Source organism: Megalops cyprinoides, chromosome 24 (genome assembly GCF_013368585.1).
Source record: "Megalops cyprinoides isolate fMegCyp1 chromosome 24, fMegCyp1.pri, whole genome shotgun sequence".
NCBI classification, from domain to species: domain Eukaryota; kingdom Metazoa; phylum Chordata; class Actinopteri; order Elopiformes; family Megalopidae; genus Megalops; species Megalops cyprinoides.
In genome coordinates, this window is record NC_050606.1 from 16678060 (window position 1) to 16699561 (window position 21502).

The window sequence follows — 21502 nt, forward strand, 5'->3', positions numbered from 1 at the left end:
AGTTCACCAGCAGCCTGAAGGCCAGGATCAGCACGCATGTGGCAGAAAGACATGACCTGGGACATGCCTGCCGTGCGCTGTCCTGTCTGGGGAAGGACGTGGAGGAGAGCCTGGATGTGGAGGTGGGAGTTGTGGAGGAGGAGCTGGATGGCAACAGCTCCCCCTACGACCTGGAGGATGACCTGCGCTCAGCTGTGAAGGACAGCGAAGACCACATGGGCCTGGAGCGCATGTCCTTCCTGCTGCCCATGTACGGCATGCTGCACAACATCAGCCCCCAGTCATGTGACATGGGCCTGGGCTCCAACTCTGATGCCGGCCTCAGCGTTGCGCACACCTGTGAGGTAAGTTCGGGTTTCTCTGGAAAGCGCAGCAGTTGGCAAGGCCTGAAGGGAACAGCACTGACTCATTTGTCCCCCTCCAGGTAAGCACCCTGTTTGAAGAAGAGGGGGAGGGCGGAACAGGAGAGGAGGCAGCCGAGTTCCGATTGGAGGACACCAGTCCGGTCGAGCTGCCCGGCCCCCTCTCCTGTCCCATGGAGTCGGTCGGCTCTGAGACCCAAGACGACGAGATGGCCCAGTCGGCCCACCTCATGTCGCTGGGGCTATGCAGGATCTCCAGCATCAAGTGCCTCCCCCGGGCCAGGACCCTGGAGCCCAGGCCTGCCTCTGCACCCCGGGGGCAGGAGGACGCCCCCCTGGAAGAGAAATTGCCCCGCCCGGCTCTCGCGGATGTGCAAAAGCCGTCCGGCGCCAAGGCGCTGTCCTGCATCCTGTGCCATGTGGACCTGGCCTCCCGGAGCCTCCTGGAGGTGCACCTGAAGTGTCACGACGGCGAGCGGCGGTTCAGGTGCCCCCGCTGCGGCTGGGCGGTGGAGGCCTGGCCGGAGATGGAGCGTCACTGGAGGGGTCACGGGAAGAGGCGCGGTGGCAGGCCCCATCGGTGCCAGGAGTGCCCCCGGACGTTCCGGAGCGCCAGCACCCGTGATGCCCACCAGCAGCGGCACGCCAGGCGTGGCGAGGCGGAGACACGGTGTGCCTCCAGCCCGGACTGGTGCCAGTCAGAGCAGGAGAGGGAACTGCACACCCGCTGCCACGTCCAGGGGGGCTTTAAGTGCCTCCACTGCGGCTTCACAGGTGCGGCGCCTCTGTCGCATGACCTGTCATCATGGTCATGTGACGTGGGCAGTCTCCCTTAGAAGAAATGACATTGTCATTGCTTTGAGTTCAACACACATGCTCTGTGCTTCTCAATTTACTGTTGCTCTCACAGAAATTCACTGGTCTGCTTCTCTTTATTCACACTCAGTCTTTTCATTTAGCCCACTTTAACAACTCGGTCATCAATCTACAATCAAGGCTTTTTATATGCACAGCATAGAATTGACACAGTACTAGAAAAACACTGAAGACCATACTAATGTTTACTTTGGAGACTGCTTTTGTTAAGAATGGATTTTCATCAGAACTGTTGGGATGATGAGGACCTGTACTTCACAAAGCAATAAATGTGAAATTTACAAGTAATAAGAGTTGGCAGACTTTAATCCTTTAGGACTTTTAGTGGCTATATACACACTTGGCGGTAGGCAGTACATTTCTCAGGAGTGTGAAGGCTCTTTTAAATGAACCCAAATGACAGTTTATGAACACTAAAGCAGTGTGCAGGCTCTGTTACTGCCTTTGCTGTCTGCTAAACATACATTATATGACAGAGCTTTCGTGGCTGTATAATTGTGTTGCTGTCCCTATGATCCTACATTTTTAATCATGGGAGCATTAAGCTCAGCTATGCTCTTTTTCTCTCTCTTCTCCTGCAGACGAGTCCTGGGATGAGGTCCACAAGCACATGATCTCCCAGCACAAACATACAGATGACCAGCAAGCCCATTTGGACCAGCACAAGCCCTGCAACATGTATGCATCTCTGTTCTGCAGCTGGAGCAAATGCTATACCGCTGCCCAGCTGATTTTCCAGTCTAGAGAATTCCACAGATTTTCAGTGGTTATGAAGATGGTGTGTGGTTGAGGTGGTTAAATGTCAGTGGTAGATCTCCAGGATTTGTAGTGATGTATTTATGGGGGATAAACTGCCAGTTAGTTGCCAGTAGTGATTAACCCGTGGGCGTAGATGAAGGGTTGGATTGAATCAGGTCCAGAGGTTGTAGAGGGGATCAGGGTGCTGCAGGAGCATTTTCCGTTGAGCTTGTGGTCGAGGACAACTTGGGCACACTGCATTGATGTGAGTCGACCTGACCAAAGCGTGGAGGCCACTGCCCTCCAAAAAAGTCGCCTTCGAAAACTCCACCCCTCACTCTCCCTCACACAGGAAGTCTCGCACAGAGGCGCTGTCCGACCCCCTCCACATCCAGGCCACGGAGACAGGTGCGGAGGATAGGCGGGGCCACAGGAAGAGAAGGGCGAGGAGGAAGATGAGGGGAGGCCTGCAGGGAGGAGCCGGAGGGAGATGCACGGAGGGGGAGGAGCCCCGCGGCACAGGGAGGACCCGGGGCCGAAAGGAGTTCTGCTGCTCCTTGTGTGACAGGTACGTCAGTCACTGGTTACCATTTATCCCTAATCATTGCTTTATTAATTCATCCTCAGCGATGGACTGCCCACCATCACGGCAGGTTTTTTTGTTACATGGTTTCTCTCAAAGTAAACTTGCTGGGTAGGTTAAGTAATTTAACACTGGTTATGAAACGAATTACTCTCAACACGTTTCACATTCGTCCAATTCTATGCAGAATTGTAAACGCTCGTCCAATTCTAAACAAAATATTATTTTTTTATTATTTCAGTGTCAAAAGGAATTGCATTAAAAGCAGTAGGGAGATGGCTAAAAGGGAAGAGGATAAAAGTATTTTACATATATTTTAGCTCATAATCACCTGACATACAAAGCAATGTATGATTTTGGTGTGTAGAGGTCAAGTTCCATTAATAGTGCAGTGTTTTTTTTTTTTTGCTTGTGTGGTACTCTACCTCACTTGTAAGTCACTTTGGATAAAAGCATCTGCCCAATGAATAAATGTAAATATAAATGCAACCTCTGAACAGCCTTTATTGGGCTGAGAGACTAGCATGCAATTTTGTTTTCTGCCATTAGAGGTCAGAAGTAGGCTGATGTTCAGGGGCCATGGAGGGGGCAAAAACGCGAGGCAGAGTTGATGCCTTTCCAAAACATTCCAAGTTCCACAGCGATGATGTCACACTTCCTTTGTAAAAGTTGGATTAACCCCTCGCTAAATTTATTTGTGTTGAAAGAAGGCAGAGTTGAACCCGGGTCCCTGGAATACTCTTATCAGCTTCTCATAAGGAGCAAATGGTAGTTTCATCGGAAGACCTATTGCGGGAAGCCCACTGACAGACACACATACACACCCTCATTTTAATTGGGTGCTTCAGATCTAATTATATCAGCTTGGCCAGGTTAGCAGTACAGTTATGTAATTGCATGCCACTATCAACGGAGCCAGAGGTCAGGTCCTAGGGGGCCAAGACACGGGCTCGCTGAAAGTGGAGTAAATAAACAGAAGCCTGTTTTGTGGGCCACCATTTATTGCGCAACGTGGATTCCCTATCCAGGGAATTTTGCAGTGATTGCACAGATTCTCCAGTCTGTTTATCCAGCTGCATTTGTGCCGGAGCAGTTTGGGTAAAGTTCTCTCCCGGGGGGTTGTAACAACAGCTTCCCGCGCAGTCCTCACAACCGCACTCCCTGTGCTTCCTCTGGTCCAATCGGGCGTCTGCCGTGTGGTCCAGTCTGGGATAATGGGCAACACCCCATTATCAAAAGGGGGGTTACCATTCCTACGTCTAACGACCTTGGGTGAACGCGCAGCGGCCGTTGCTTTTGAATGGGTTGCAAATGCCTCGTGCAGCTGACATAATGACCGACGCCCTCGTTGAGCTCTGATTGGGCGGCCGTCGTCGGTCAATTCACCTGCGATTGGTAAATGGCTAGAAAGCCAGAGGGGAAACAGTCGCGTGGGCCTTTCCATTTGCTGTGTTTATTTACAAGTAGATTAAGGGATTCTGAACAATCACACCCGAGTTCATCATGTTAGCCATCTGTATGCAAATGCAGCAGCTGAGAGTCCCTCATCAGGAGGAGAGCGAAAAGAAGGATGGCTCTGAATGGCTGCAATCTGATGTACATTACGTACCGGCTGGACTCTGGGCAGGGTTTGCCCTTGCGCAGCAGGAAACTGCAGCTGACCATTAATGGTGCAGATGATAATTTGTAATGACAGACAGGTGAGGTATGCTAATCGCTAATCCCTGATTAACAGTGCTCCGTTACCTGCGCCCTCCTACAGCTCCGTGTCGGCGGCGGACAGCTCATTAAAAACAGCACGAGACTGAAACGAGTCTGCGCGGTTGTAAGGGACAGGCCTTCATTTTTTGATTGTGTAACGATGCGGACGGTTCCATTTGAAGCAAACTGCAAGTGTCAGTTCCGAGGAAGCAGTTATAGTAATTCTCAATTTCTATATTGAATGTTACCTTTACGCTATGTTACTACACAGTTTTAAGCATAACGCAGCATAGATAGGTCTGATATTACACAAACGCTATACACAGCGCAAATGTCAGTTCTGGAACCTTTAGAGTGATGCTACAGCTCCGTGGGGTGGTGGAAATATGACCTGAAGGAGTCCATCCATCCGTGCCACCACCGCGGCTACCTGAGAAAGGTGAAGGGTTACAGAGGAGGAGTGGGGTTAGTTTACACTTTATACAAAGGGCAGCGTCTAGACTGCGTGAAGCGGCACCCTTTGTGTCCCCAGGTCTGCGCTGACCTGTCATCGCTGCGAAGTGACTGCTGTCCCAGGCTGGCTTTCCCTTGGTAAATGGACAGTGAGCAAGCGAGCTGGCTGTGCTGTAATGCTGGAGGAGTAATTAAGCTAAGAGGCTCAATGCAAGCTGCCATCTAGGGAAACAGAACCAGCACTCGGAGAGCACTGCTGCAGCGTCCTCCTTCCTGTTTCTTAATGGTCTGTCATTGTTTCATTCCTTGTAAATCACTTTCTTTTTCATTAACGTTCAGATGAAATGTGGCTTTGCAGATCTGGAACTGTACACCAGCGTCAGATTAATGGGGTCATTTATGGTCAGCTGGTGTTTCAGAGTCTCTTTCGTTCCCAACAGGAAGTTCTCCACAAAGCTGACCATGCGCAGACACATGGGCATCCACCAGGGGGACAAGCCTTACCTGTGCCCACACTGCCACTACAGTACCCGCCTGAAGGCTTCATTGGTGCAGCACCTCCGGGTTCACACAGGTAATCCGCACAGTAAAGGTGGGCTACGCTAACCAGGTAATAGCCGTACAGGCATTTCTCGCAAGTAAGCCATACAGTAAAGGTGGGCTACGCTAATCAGGTGATATCCATACAGGTGTGTCACGCAGATAATCCATACAGTTGTGTTACACTAGACAGGTATTGTCCTTAGAGGAGTGCCACATGGGGAATCCATACAGGTGTGACACAGCACCTCCAGGTTCACACGGGTAATAAATACATGGGTGCTGTGCTAGAGAAGCAGTATCAATATGTGTGTGTTAAACAGGTAGTCCACTGCAGCTCTGCCAGTGCTAGAACATTCTGTACAGGTGATACCCGTTCAGGTGTGTCATCCACATCTCTTATTACAGGTTTCAAACACATACCTGGTTATGTCCATCTTCTACTTCACATACCTGTTACTACACACAAGTCCTGACACATTTTGAGCGGGGGGGGTCCTCAACATCAGATGACCTGCAGTTGGCGCGTGAGTGTGTCAGATGATTGCATTCGCTACGCCCTGGCACTCCTGTGTGAGTACAGTGGCTGTCATGGTGAGACGAGCATAACATCCAACTGGCAACTCCAAAATAGAGCTGCACCGGCCCCTCCCCTGAGACCAATTACTCCCCACACACCCAAGCCTTTGTCCTCTGTGATTGGTTGGGGCGTAACATACTGGACTAGGTTGGGTGACTGCCTTGGCAGCTGGAATCTGGCAGGTGATCTCCATGCAGATTCACCTCACACTCATGTACTCACTCGGGCGTGTCTGTGCCCAAACATATCCTCAGACTGCCCTCTCTCACGGCTGCACTTGCAGGCAGTCAGTGTGCATACAGCTGACAACTCTGTACAGGTTTCCCCTTCCAGGTAATCCCCACATAACCCCAGCCCTCCCAGGTAATTGCACACAGGTAAAGTGACCCAAAGTGCCATGCAAAGGTATCCAGAGGCATATGCTTTCAGGTAATTCTACCCCATTATAGCTACATGGGTAATTCCCCTGTATCTCTTAGAGGCTGCTGCAGGGAGGTAACGCACTTAAAGTCCCATTCTATAGATGACACCTCTCTTAAAGCATTGACCTCTGTTGTCACAGGTAACCCAAAACTACATCCAACAGTAGCTTTAACTTAAGCTCCAAGGTATTACAGCAGTGCAGTGTCAGCAGCTTTGAATTGCCAACAGACCCTTAACCATCAGTTTAAGCGTGCCATCTTGGCTGAACCAAACAAACCACTGTTATTGGTTATTGTTTATTTGCGTAGCACACACCCTTATCCACACATACTGCTGTCAAAGCACAGCATTGCACTGGTACGATCGCAGTAGAGTTGTCTTAGTTGCACAACAGCAGTATTGCCCTGGGGACTGGTGCCATGACCCGTTGGAGTCTACTGCTCCAAGGGCTATGCAACGCACTGCCCATTAGGAGAGCATAAGTAGTTTAAAGGAACACAGGCAATTGGCAGAACAGAAGTAATCTGTGTGTTGCTGTTCTATATGATCAACACAAAAAAGGCCTTCAGTGTACAAAAATGGCAAGCTACTTACCCATTATTCTAAATCACTAAAGCACTTATTCTAAATCAGTAGAAACACTTTTAAAGATTCGTCTGCTATTAAAATTATTAATATAAAATGATACCGAGTTACATTAACAACCTGGGCCACTGCACACAGACTGCATGGTTCCAAGCAAAACCTACTCAGTGCTTCCATAATTCTTAGTGAAACTTGGTCCTCATTTCTTTTTTTTCATTTTACCATCTGAAGAGAACATAAAGGCTTAAATGGTGAGTCACCTGGATTGCGATCTAGCTAGCTAGTTCTCTTTTCAGCCAGGGGGCTGTTAGCTGACTCATTGGCTAGGTCGTTGACCTTACTACATGTTGTGAGTTAACATAAAAGCTGGTGCTGTTAAATCGGATATGATAAAGTAATATAGAAATATTTTGTGGCCTTCTGAGGGTATTGCTATATTAACAATAATTATTCTTCCTCTGGAAGCTTAGTTAGCTAGCTTGCTAGCATTCATGCACAACCAAAATGGCCACAAACTGTTTTCTGCCAAAGGCAGGAAGTGACTCGCAGTAGGCTATAGTGAGCAGATGTGGCAGTTAACTAAATGGAGAAGAAGATAAGGAAGAAAGTGAAAATGCTGTTAATTTGGGCATTTATTGTGTGGCCATTTGACAGTTTCCAAATTCTGTTTTTTTCCAGTGAGGTTAGGTGGCACATATCATGTTTGTAATAAATGACTCACTGTGGTTATACCTCTCAGAAACCAGTGCCGTATATAGGTATTGTTATGTGTAGTTTTGTTACACAGTATGCTCTTTATGTGGTATGTTGTTGTTTGTGTACAACAGATTGCACCCATACGTGTTGACCCAAGTGTGCACTGGTGATCTCAGTACTGGGTTTGACACACTGAAACAGGTTTGAACATGGCTAGATGTGTCTTGTTTGTATAGTGTTTCATGCTATTTTATGAGACACACTTTGTATTAGCGCTGTGTAATTCACTCTGGATAAAAGCCTCTGCTCAATGACAAAAAGCAAATGTCGGTATGGTGTGTTCTCTGCCAACCAGTAACACGGCAGATGGCGTCTAACCCCAAGAAGGGCTAAAAAGCTTTATTCTGATGCTGTCCACCTCATAACGCGAAAAGGCTCCACCAGAACACCGCAGGGCAATAGCACATCGATGAAGACGAAGTTCAGGAGTGCAATAAAAAGGCAGTCCAGATATCCTCAGACGCTTCACTAAGGAAATCCGCACCGGAGAGCCAAAGCACGAAGAGGAGGAGAAAAACACTGGCCGTGCAAGTGACAGGGCTGTTAATTTCAGAGACTGAGGAGGCCCTCCGACAGGCAAAGACTGTTTGTTCCTCTTTCACAAAGTGAAGGATTTCAGCATGGGGGGGTGTCGGGTGGTGGGGGGGGGGGGGGGGGGGGTAGGGGGGGGCTCAGAGACAGAATTCTCACACACTGTGGAGTGAATGTAATAGGGCTGTGTCCATGGCAACGGCAGGGGGGGTGACATCATGCGTTGCTGAAGACCAAGGCAGTGTTCCTGGGAGTTTTATTTAATGACGTTCATTAAAGTTCTCCCCCATTACTCCGTATATCGGCGCGCCGGATCCAGGGAAGCCCGCTCGTTTCGGTGCTGGGTTACGGCCTGCCGGAATGTTGATGTATGATGTAGCATATTGGATTCTGGCCCTCTCAGAGCCAGTCCCAGCTAACAGATAACGTTCTCATAACACTGCTGTGACAGTGTAGCAGTGCCCATTCACTGTTTGCAGCCTATTTATGGTGTGCAAAGTAGATCATTTATGTGCGTAGTTTGGAGTCAGTCCTGCAGTTTTTTGCACAGAGACCCATGGGTAGACAGGGGAACCTTTTGTAGCGTTGAACAGGAGCAACATTATAGAGAAGGCAGCTGTTCTCAGTGTTGCACAGCTCCCCGTAAGTTAAAATGGGTTCTTATTTGACGTTTTTGTCCTTTTGCTTGTAGGGCTGTGCAAGTGTGCAACCTGATTGATGTTTTATTCTGTATCTGTCAACATGTAACATCCCAACATATGCCCAAGAGGGGATTGTTTGGTTTTTTTATGTGGGTGAATTTTGTAAGAATCATTTCTGACCTTTGACCCCTGCCTGCTCACCCATAGCGCCGTGTTGTCCCTCTACAGGAGAGAAGCCCTTCAAGTGCAGCCAGTGTCCGTACGCCTCCATAGACAGCAGCTCCCTACGCAGGCACGCCCGCACACACACCCAGGAGAAACCTCACTGCTGCCAGCTCTGCTCCTACAGCAGGTAACATACCTCAGCCAATCACCGTCCCTCTCCCTGCAGCAGGTAACACACCTCAGCCAATCACTGTCCCTCTCCCTGCAGTAGGTAATCACCTTCTTTCTCTCTATAGTAGGTAATACGACTGACCAAATTGCCCTCTTTCCCTACAGTAGGTAGCATGCCCAACCCAATCACCATCTTTCTCCCTACAGCTGAAAACACACATTGGCCTTCTCTGTCCCTACAGTAGATGACATACTTATTTTTATTTGCTTAGCAGATGCTCTTATCTAGGGTGACTACAGCAGGTAATTCATATGAGTCAGCAAGAACCTATCTGAGTAAATATGTGTTACAACATTGTACTATAGGTAGCACACCTCAGCAAATCACTGTCTCTCTCCCTACAGCAGATAACACACTTATCATTATTTACTTATGATAAGTCGAGTGTGAGACTTGGATAGCATTTTACACATTGTCCACTGCACATAAGCATACACCGCACAGCTTTGTATGAACTGAAGAATTCAGGTTAAGTACCATACTCAAGGTAGCAGCAGCAGTGTCCCACCTGGGAATTAAACTGCTGTGCCTCACAGAATTAACTCTTTCCACATTGCACCCCCCCCTGCCACCTGCGCTCGAGCTAAATACCTTTCATGCCCTGGAACGAGTGACCTTAGCAGCGGTTTGCCCTGTTCTGATCATAACCTCAGCGAATATTAAAAAACACAGTGATCCTTTGGTGGTTCTTGGGGGCAGAAACAATATACCTGTGTTATTCCCGTTACAATTAGCTCACCTGTCCACAGGTAATATGCCTGTCACACATACTTTGGCTGCCCACAGTGTCCCATCTTTCAGCAGGTGCATGTAAGTGTTTTTTCTTGTCCTGTCCCTGGGCCAGGTGCGTGTTACTCCCGGGGTCATGTGACTCCCTGTCCTTCCCCCTTTTCTCTCTTACCCCCCCCCCCCCCCCAGCATCCAGAAGAAGAGCCTGGACCTGCATGTGCGCCGGCACCACACGGGCGAGTCCTTCCCCTGCCACCTGTGCCGCTACACCACCCCCGACCGCCAGCTCCTGCTCCGCCACCTGCGCAAGCACCACCCCGCCGGCCCGCCCCTCCCGTCGGCCCGCAAGCCCCGCCCCCACGGCCCTTTCCCCGCCGAGCCCGCCGCCGCCGTCCTGTCCCTCAGACTGTCGCCCCTGCGTCACTCAGAGTCCCCGAGCTCCTGACGCAGGCCCCGTCCTGTCTCTCTGTCCCCTAAGCAAGGCTCTGTCTCCCCCCTATTCAGGCCACTTAGGCTGCGTTACCGCAGTTCCTCCAAGATCACCCCCCTTGCTCTTTACTCAGCCTGTGCATATTCCACCCCTGCAGCGCTCTCCGTTCCCCGGTCTCTCCCTAGCTCTCTGCCTCCCTCCCTCTCACTCCAAAACCCGGTTACCCAAACCTACCATTATGCACATTACGCACAGCAAGACTCCAGCTATGAAACTGATGTGACCTCAGGGAACCTCATTATAGCTGCAGGGAGAAGGCGGTTTCTGTCTTTCTTCTGCCTCAGTCTCCCATTGTTTAAGCATTCACACACAGACACACACGCAGATAGGAACCCATACATCACGGCCAGCAGGACTGTCACTACTCAGATCTCCTCCCTGTCTGATGGTGTTGGCCGGTGGACTCCTTCCTCGAAGATTACCCTCAGTTCTGCACAACTCTGTGAAACTCCCTGTCTGACAGGAAAAATAACAGCATTATGTTTCCTCTTACATATTTGCTATACTCAGGACAGCTTAGATTGCTTACAGCGATGTATGATCTGTGACTAATTGGTTCAACTGGACTATTACTGGAACAACTGAGGCACCAAGCTGTAAGTTTTGAGTGTGCTTGTAAGCATTACCACTCCTCTGTTCCAAAATGGAGTCAGTGTTGTTAGGAACAATGTTCTTGTTAATAAGAAATACTGGACCTTTTATACTCAGTGTGTAAGCTTTAGAAACTGATTAAAAAAATCACAAACGACCGAAATACACATGTGAATTCCTCTTTTATTGTATTCCTTGAACAGTTTGGTAGAGGAACCTTTTGTTTCTGAAAAGGTTTCCAGCAAAACTGCCAAGGGAGAATAGTGAGTAGAGCTTCCATATACAGCAGGGATTTTTATGCAAATTCAAAGTATGTCTGTTTCCTGGCTGAGTTGAGTCAAATGAAAGTTCTATTTTGGGCCAGCCACATGAGACAAATTTATACAAAGATGACTCTTCCATGTATGAAATCAAATATAGAGCCATCGTCAGTGATGTGTGAGAGTACACACAACCTTGAGTCGGGAACTGTAACAGGATGATAAACTACGTATTGAAACACACATAGGAAGTTAACAGAGAAGAATTTCCCAAGTGTCTTATCATTAATGTGCCATTTATCAAAATTGCTATGGGAATTTTACACAGATAGCAGATATTTCTAAAACAAACTCCCTCCTTTTGTTGAGATATTTAGTGCTTTAAATCACTCAATATCATGCTCTAACGTGCTGGTACTCCAGCGTACTCAGCCTCACCCAGAAAGAAATTTGCTAGTCTAAGATTTTAATTACTTTATTGGTTAGACCATTTTTGTGAAGAAATATTTATGGTTGATTTAGGTGTGCTGACAGCTTAAGAAACATTTTAGCTCTGAACCATATTGAGATCTGAATAAATTTTGAAGTATATGAGTGTAATAAAAGAATGATTGAATGATTATGCCACTGGAAAATTGGCTGACCAGAAATGTGGAAGGTTGAAAAATAACCAATTATCTTTCCTAAGTGTGGTAATGCTAAAATAATGATTGGAGCTATTTGTCCTTCATTAAGCCCAAAACACCGTATTTAACACTACAGAAACCTACTTTGATGGTCTGTGGTCTGAACCCCACAATTCATGCACGGCTCGAACTGTCAGCACGTTAACTTCCCTCTGCGCCTCGCCACAGCCAGTTTTACTAGCCCTATGAAGTTTACAGCTGGGCAGCTGAGATAGGCGGCCTCGCTCAGGCAGAAATTAATTAGCCTATAACACCTCTCATTACTGCGTGTCCAAAGCTGCTCGTCAGGGCTGGGGGAAAGAAATGAGGCGGAAACTCTGTCTTCATGAGTGAGGCGAAAGGCTGGTTATAAAATCAATCTGTCATCATGTGGCGTCGGTGTGATGTTGGGTACGTATTGCTGTGAAATTGTAAACTGACCACAGCTGGGGCATCTGACAGGCAGAGAAATATGGTAAAAGATAAAGCTTTTGGATTTGTGTGGTTTTAGTCAGGGATTAAATAAGTCTTGTCTGTGGAGTATGCTAATCACAGCTTTGCTGCCCTAGAGGTATGACTGTATGAAGTAAAACACAGTTTGTGCAGGCACACACACACACACACACACAGGTTTACTGCAGCTTCCTGCCGTTAGTGCTCTATCCCTGTGTAAAGAAAGGACAGATTTGTGCATGTAATAGAGGAGCAGTGAGTGCAGCATGTAGGTCAGAAAATGCTCTGTTGGGGTTGGCTGCCTGTCCTTGGATGCCTGTCTAAAGACAGGCCATCTTAGGCCAGAGAGAGTGTTTGTGCTGGACCGAGGGCGAGTCTGCAACGTTCAGCATACGTCACACGTGTGTTTCTCTCTCAGGCTCCGCGGCCCAAAACCATCAGTGATGTCAAAGTAGTTTGCGTTCCCTGGCAGCTGGCCAGATGAAAAATGACTGGGCCCTTTCGAGGGAAAAGTCATAGGCACCCGGCAACTTAGGACGGAGTCAAAACTGTGGATACCAAACTGGGCAACAAGGCTGACTGTAAGGACTACAGGAAGGCCATGCTTATACGATCTGGACTGGAGCCAAAGTGACGTAACAGGCATGCTTTATCACTTTGCGTCCATGGCTCAAAAGCAGTGCCTGGGAGTTGACAGCACCAGGAAAACTGACTAGCCTGCCTGTTGTGTACTGTGTGTGTCCTGAGTCTGAGAACTGAAGTGAGTTGGAGTGAAGGGCAGAGGAGCCTGCGGTGCATTCCCTATTTGTAGAGGTACAAACATGCCTAAACCCCCACCTCACTCGTATTATACCCCCTCCCCACCTCCACCAGCCCTGGAACAGTTCCATATTTTTGCTTGAAATGGGTGGTAAAATATCACAGTTGCATTAGCTCATCCCGAAGCAGTGTGGACATTGACTTCTAGCGTTTCAGAGCAGCTCTTGCGCATTGCTCTTAGGTCTGGGAAATCTGTGGCTCCATCACAGCCCATAATGGAGCGGCCAGCTATTGGTACAGAAAGGCTCTCCTGTCTGATGGCCTGAAACTGCACCAGCCTGTAAAGAGGATCCTTTCTAGTAGTGTGTTTTGCTCCCATTTGGAGGCCTGGTGTACGCAATACTTTTGGACTTTCATCAGGTTGCATCCAATCCAAATAGGGATAAGTGTATCCTGCAGACATTAAAGGGTTGTGCATGAATCATTAAGAAGCGCACCACAATACCTTGGACCACAACTACCTTTCCTGCTGCTCATCAAAAATGCATTACAATCTATTATAGAATGCAACCCCGGTTGTACTTATGCTCCCTGATGGTACATTCTGCAGAAATGGCTGAGGAAAAGATGTTCCCGAAGGTCACGTCGCAGATTCGCAGACGTAGCCCAGACCCGGTGTTGATTCCCAGAGCCATTGTCTCCTGCACTGAAAGGCTGCGAGCTCTTTCCTGGAACTCTGCGGGAACCTGGCAGTAAATCTCCCCGGCTTCTGAGAACCTCGCCACTTGCCTGGCTCAGAGGCGCTCAAAAGGCTGCGGCGACAATTTTATTTGTGTAGCGCTTTTTTTTCACAAAGGGAGTTTGTCACAAAGCAGCTTTGCGGAGATCCTGGGCCTGGCCCTCCCAAGAACAAGGCTACAGCGAGAGCGGCAAGCAAGAACTCCCTTGTTGGAAGGAAGAAACCTTGAGCAGAGCCTGACTCAAAGGGGGGTACCCATCTGTCTCCTTCCAGCAGCAGGCAGTTGAATTAGGGGAATTTTCTAGAAAAAAAATTCAAGAGGAGGAGGGGACGGTCAGATCGGTGGGACTACTTGCTGGCCGGACCAGGTGGTTTGTAGTCGCCCCTCCTCCCACTCCCCCTCTCGCTGTAGGATGCTTTCAGATCCTTGAAAGGAATGAAAGGCACTATATAAACACAGTCCATGCATTTATTCAAACATTAATGCATGCAGCCATTGGACCGCAATAACTATGAGTGGGAGGAATAGGGGCAGATGTTCTCTTTCTTAAGGAATTTCAACAGAAGGGGAAAATTAGAAGGTACACTACAAGCATTCATTATTATTAGACTGTTTTATAACATACTGTGGAACAGTGGTTTGTGGAAGTGGCTTGGAGCTTCAAGCTGCAGAGCTTTTGTTGGCTGACATGGAGCCGAACATAAAAAGACAGTCATTTCGCCTCATACTGTTGGATTATTTGTAAAACTACAAACCACCAGTATTACACTGCCAGAATTTGTGAGCGTCGTGATGGAACGAAAAGCATATTTTCGGCGGTGACAGCGTTTAGATGCTGAGCAGGAGTGAGCCCAGGATACAGAAGTGATTTGTGAACTTCATCTAGGCGCTTGGCGGGTTTTCGAGCTCGCCATAAATCGCTTCCCTGAAGGGGTGCGTGAGAGGTACTGACACGCAGAGCCGACACAGACGGCTACGCGCAAGGACGCCACGGCAACAAGCCCGCAACTCTTAACAGCACGCGCCGGAGAGAGAGAGAGGGAGCCTATCCTTAAAGTGCTGCTTATGCTTAAATAGAAACCGGCAGAGCAAATGGCAGTAAGAGCTGTAAACTTTTGCATTTCTTATGGCTCCCATTTCATACAATCGTATCATTTTCTTCTCTTTTGGTAGTTGTTAGGTTTACATAGTTATAGTTAGCCAACAATGCACAAAATGAATTCATTACAAAACTTCTCTATGAGCATGTCAGTAAGGAAAAATGAAAATGACATGATTATGTGTGTGTTGAGTGTGCCTGTGTGTGTGTCTATGTGTGTGTGTGTTTATATATACTGTATATTGCTTCGCGTTGAAGTGCAAAGCACTATCCTGCCTTTTTAAACTGAAGACTAAAATCTAGTTGCTTCTACATCCCATTTCCTCATGGTGTTTCATAATCTACCTTTGAACTGCTTTCCAGCCCACAGCCAGTGGAGAGGAAACCTTATGGGCTGGCAGGTACATGAAGTGACTCCCTCTGGAGCTGTACCATAAGTGATTAGAAAAGACGGGATTTATTGCACGTTTCATCACCGCGGTAATAAGAAGCTGCTTCCTCCGAGCTTTTCTTCACATTTTACTTTGATCTACTCAATCTTTCCCTCTGTGAGGCCAGAGGGATGCTGGGTTGATCTATGACCAAGTCCTTCTCCCCTGAGCAACTGCTGTCTTTTCCTCCTGCTTAGCCCAGTGTGGTACTGCACATCTCTCTCTCTCTCTCTCTCTCTCTTTCTCTGTCTCTGTTTAACACTCTCTCTGTCTTTGTTTTCTCTTTCTCTTCTTCTTCCTCTCACTGTGGAATGTAACTTATGGCTACAAGCCCCCCCCATGCACTCTATCCCTGATTCATAAATGCACAGGCAGCATCGCTTATTTGGAGTTACAGCCTCAGCTGCTCTGGTATCAGATATCCCATTAACACAGGCCCCTCTCTCTCCCTATGTCTGATAAATCACTGGCCTTTAGTCTGGAGAAAAGGCAGTTGCAGTTGAGCTTGGGCCCATCTTAAGACGTGCCATCAGGGAGACATGTGGAGAAGAGCTGTCACAGAGACATGTTTGTCCCTTGTGGTAGGTGATGGGAACGTAGCCTTCAAGCAGGCCCATGTCAGTTCCCTTGCTGAAATACCTTAGCAAAGCAGTCTCCGGTGTAGAACTCAAAGACAGCTGCTTGCTGATTTAGCTACCTGTATACTGACAGGAGAGGAGGAGGAAGATGATAGTGAAGGGAAATAAGCAGAAAATGAATGGAATGCTGATTTGCTGCTAATGCTGACACTGCTGGTAAAATAGTTCTGTGAGAAGGACAGTCTTATTGTTTGGTTGGACAACGAAGCTTTTTTCATTCAATTTTGAAAGAGTCATTGACATCGGAGTTTCCTTGGTATATTGAATATACCGTATTTCAGATGCTCTTTAATATCGTGGCAATATATAAATGCTTAATAAAATATTAAGACCTGTTTCACATACGATGAAAGGAATATAGGGTACCCAGAATGTGATAATGTATCGAAACTTTATCTTAACTTGATATGTATAGTGCTTGCAAAAAACATATTTACTATCAGCTATTAATGTTAAACTAAACATCAACAGTATATTTGTTAATGATGTATAATACAGTTATCGATGTTTTTATTAAGCACTAATAACTGTGCCATGTTCTAAAGTGTTACCATAGTTTCCTCTTGGGTTCATTCAAATTACAATGTAATGGCAACAATTCATTTTCACTCGCAAGAATACCTCTGGATAAAGACCGCCTTTGTCCACACAGAAGCTGGTCAGTCGAGTCAGAGAGGGCGAACGGTTGTGGTGAGGGATGCACATTCGGGACAGGAAATGCAGGACGGCAGGAAATAGTTCCTGCGGTTTTTCTTAATCACTCCATCCTGACTGCTGTGCTCCTCGCCGTAGAAATGCACCAGGACTGTGCTGTCTGTTTGAGTTGGCATGCGCACACACACAAGGAGCTGGTTAGCCACTAGGAGAATGTCAGTGGTCCTGGAGTGGGTCCTGTTTCAAACGGGGAGGTCCTGGGAGCTGCAAGTATTTAAATTGGATGGTTTCAGTTAACCTGGAGCCGAGATTCAAGGGAATTTTTTTGAAGTGGAAATACCAGCAAATACAAACACAAGGCAGGGAAAGACAGAGCTGTGGTAGAACTCTTCTCAAGTTTTCTTGCTGATCTCTGACATGGGCACAACACCCGCAAGCAAAGTGAAGGAGTGTTTTTGGAGTGATCCAGAATACATAGTCATTGCGGGTTAACCATTTGCACTTCAAAACTTTTTGTGAAGGACTTCCAACAATCACAGACTGTGGATCAAATAAAATTTGCTTGAGATTAGTGCCCTATACAGTTCACTTCCCCTGATAAACAGGCTGATGTAGACAACAAAGTTCAAATCACTTACAATATGACACAGAGACTGTCTGGTATTTAATGACTACTTTACTGTAAATTGCTTTACTGATGCAACTGAAAGTGTTTTATTGTAAATCATTAGAGCAGTGCCATGTGGTAACAATAATTTGGTAATGCAGTTTAACATCAGTGTAAGAGTAAAGTGTTTTCCTCAAATGCTAATGCAATTTTCGACATTACTCATACTCCATACTTGCCATAAATACTTCGCATACAGATTTAGTCTTGGAAATTGAGTCATGATGTTGTATTGGTGCCACTGAATTCTGCACAGCATGTGACAAAGGCAGGCATTCTGAAATCCTCCTGTAACAGATAACAATGCCGAATGTCTCTCTGAACCACCAACTGAATCACAATACTGTAACCAGACAAAATCAACCTCTCAGTGTGATCCAGTCAGCTTTAGTTTATAGTATGTGATTGTCAATGCATTAACAGTTGTTGCATGAATACTGATGATCTGTAGATATTTTATGTCTTCTGAGTACATTGGCACAAATATCACTGCATAATTGGTGTAACAAAATTACTACTTGTGCTGCTTGTGTCTTATACATTCCTGTCCCAGTTAATGTAGTGGTCAAAATGGTAGTTAAAACTTTGTGGTGACAGAAGATTGGCAGTTGAACATGGAAATATCCCTATACAGAATGTTTATGTACCTTATGATAACACTTATTGTTGCTTATTGTATGGCACTAATGAGTCAGTACTTATATGGCTACATATAGGCAGTGAGCACATATTGGATACATATTGGTACCTACTGGATAAGAGAGTCTGTCAGATGAATGAATGTAAGGCAGTAGGTTTTTTCTCTATAAATTCGGTCAAAGCACCTTCATTAAAAGTGCACTCTGGTACTACACCCCACCTGGGACTGAAGCTCCCAGCCTCTCTATTAGCAGCCAGTTCCCCTAATCATTACCTCACAGCGGTGCTGCTGCCTTAAAGGCATCTGCAGTGGCCCTCCAAGGAAATGGAAAGCCAGGGAAAGAGTTTGGGATTTATACAACTCCCCTGTGTGGTGTTTGCAGTCTTTTCTTATCCTGGATTGGAAACCACTGCCCCTGCCAATCTAAAGCCTTTAGCGCTGCTCCATGCTGTTGGCTTAAAGGTGTGGAGGCATCTTGCAGTACAGTATGAGGGTGCGGGCCCAGAAAGCAAGCAGTGCCACACATGAGACGGAGTGGGTAGCGTCAAATTGCCACGGCAGTCTCTTACTAAAGGAGACCAAGCCCAGGCAGACGGTGTCCCAACAGAGGAAGCTGTAAAATAGCGTTTACTGTAAAGGACATTAAAAGGGGTATATCTCACCACCACAGAGGGATAGAGCAGGGAGGCCTTTATTGATTTATTCACTGAATTATTAAATAAATTGTTATTTAATTGCTGGCTAACCCTCCGATTTTATGATATGGCCTGTCTTCTTAGAGACAGGGTGCATCTTTACCTTTCGTATACTACCAAGGGATGCTAAGTAGACTTATTCAGCTTGTAATGCATATTGAAAGGAGCTTCCACTGTTTAAAACACATGAACTGCAATACCAGAGCAATGTTCTCTACAATGTATGCATACATACATTGAGAGAATGAACACAGAGATCTTACAGTCTAATGCTCTGTTAACTATTTTCATTGTTATTATTATTATTATTATTAGTAGTAGTAGTAGTAATAGTAGTAGTAGTGATAGAAGAGAGAGGCTTCATGAACCCCAAAAATGCTTTCATGGACTTGTGTAAAGCAATCACAGTATTCTACTAAAGCAAACAAAGACTTTTGATCAGTTCATTTTACATTTTACTTTCAGTTCAGTTCTTTTGATCAGTTGCAGTCAGTGACATTGAGGGGTTTGAAAAGCTTCACCCATCACTAGTTATTGGTGACTGTTCTCCCACAGGTTAAACTGGTAAAGGACTGAGGTATGTGTGTTGGACTTATTTGTGTGGAAAATCCACAAACCGGCTACAGACATAAATCCCAGCTTTCCGTCTTGTATGGCAGTTATAGAGGTCAGCAGGTGAGACTGGGAGAATGTGTTTCAGACACCATCACTTTCCCTGTTTTACTGTGCAATATAAAGGCCAGAGATTTTATCGGTCTTGTAAAAATGACATGTCAAAGTGCATTATTCTATTTTTTTTTGTACGGCTTGCTGCACATTGCCAGCAAATAGAATATCCTCTCAGCTGAGTCCACCATTTAGGCCTGTGAGGTTTCTGGCAGCTCAGTCATGAACACACAAACAAGCCGGTAGCGAAGGTTAGAAAGACTTAGACAGCCCGTGAATGAGACAGGACACTCAGGTAGGTGTCGGCGTGCCTTGAGTGTTGAGTTCATGAAACAAACCCAAGACCAATGCACCTTGGGTCTGTTTGAGGAAAAACAGGAATGGAAGCATAGCATGTTGTTTCACCGTTGATACGTACTGTTGCCATAGCAGTTGGTTGCTTCTAAAAGGCTGCCTATTGCCACCATCCACCCCTCCGCCACTGAATAGAAATGGAAAAAGAATGCCTGTGTCAATCAATGATATGTCGGGAGGAGGGCAAAACTGAGCATGAGCTTAGCTTTATCCCTTTGGACCGCTGCCAGCCGATCACTCCAGACAGATCCTAATGTTGTGAAAATGTCTCTTAAATCCGCCTCTGGTCTGGTTCCTCCTGCCCTCATTGAATGAGTCTGCAAGAGGATGGCAAACTGTGAAAACATTTTAATTCAATTTTCTTTGGGAAAATTATATTTCCTCAAGGATTTTACTACAGAGCAATTTAGTCTCTCATCAATCAATGCATTTTTTCTCTCCAGAAAGTCTTCTGGCTGAATACACATAAATGCACCCAGTCTAGGATTCCTTTTTCTTCCAGCCACTCCTTCTATGGGTCTGCTGGTATCAGATGTAATTAGATTTATTACTAATATTATTTATGACATAACTAGCGTAATTCTCATTCTTACTTTATGAAGACCATGTGTAATAGTGTATAGATCAGTGCCATGCATGGTCAGCATTCATAGGACAACCAAGTGTGTTTGGTTTGGTAGAGCATTACAATCACCCCCAACCAAACACATTCCTCATGGGTCATCTTCAAAAACCTTTTGACTTTCCCCAGGGAACTACATCTCAATTTCTGACATGATATGTTAAATTATAATTACATGTGAAAGTACTGATCACCGGATTGATGACGCTCGCTGATTTAAACCATGGAAATTTAAAGTAGCGAGTTAAACATGTTGGGTTTATGTTACAAAATGGGCTGAGAGCTCATGTCCTCCCCCATTATTTTGATGGCTGCTGTGGATATGAAAACCACAAGAGAAACGCTGACGCTAATTTTCTGGGATGCAGCCGTTGTGGTAAATCGGGGTATTTCTGTGCGTAGGCGTCTCGATCTCATGACCACCTGGGTGTTGCTTCTCTTACGACTGGTGGGCCTCTCAGGCCTTGGTTGTGTTCAAGGGTCGTTAAGCGGTATTTGGGTGAAATGCTTGGGACCCCACCACCCCACATTTTGGCATATGTAAATATCTCCCCTTTTTGCTTGTGCCACTCGCCCTCTCTCCCACACACATCTGGCTCCAGGCCCCGAGTAATGAGAGACAAATGTGCTGACGAAATGAAAATAACCATGGCATTCAAATTGTGGTGTCTTATTTTGTGTTCAATTTTTTTTAGAATTCTTTGCAGAGAGAGAAAGAGAGGGAAAAAGAAAAAAATAAAAGAGAAGCTTATTTTTTTGCTGAGTATGTTATATTTGTACCATGGTACAAAGTGGCCTGATAATGGGTGATGGAAATCTCCAAAACACAATTAAAATGCTGGGGACCATTAGAGAACCTTAGACTATGTGTGGGTGCACAGGGACATGGATTTACAACATTACAGAGTCACAAAGTGTAGTTACAGGGCAGTAACTACTTACTAGATGGGTGGATCTGTGTCTAGACACCAAGTTGCTTTATGTCAGATCTGTAAAACAGATAACATCATAACAAAGTAGTGAGAGCCCTGTTAATGCTGTAGTATTAGTGGTGGCTTTCTGTGTATAATCTGTGTAACACCACTGTTTTTCTGATTCTGGGTTGTCAGAGGACAACCCGGTAAACATATTCTGGTGAGCAGTAGAAGGAAAAGCAACACAGCCCACAAAGTGCCCTGAGCCC

General features: G+C 46.3%; 1 protein-coding gene across 1 annotated transcript; it reads left to right on the forward strand.

The window, feature by feature from the left end:
* Window positions 1–130: 130 nt before the first annotated feature.
* si:dkey-154p10.3 (zinc finger protein 467) lies at window positions 131–11131 on the forward strand. Its single transcript, XM_036519577.1, has 7 exons — window positions 131–344; window positions 425–1136; window positions 1820–1916; window positions 2329–2544; window positions 5154–5287; window positions 8998–9121; window positions 10085–11131. Exons 1-7 carry the CDS (start codon window positions 216–218, stop codon window positions 10338–10340), a joined length of 1668 nt encoding a protein of 555 aa, XP_036375470.1. The 5' UTR covers window positions 131–215; the 3' UTR covers window positions 10341–11131.
* The last annotated feature ends 10371 nt before the right edge of the window (window positions 11132–21502 follow it).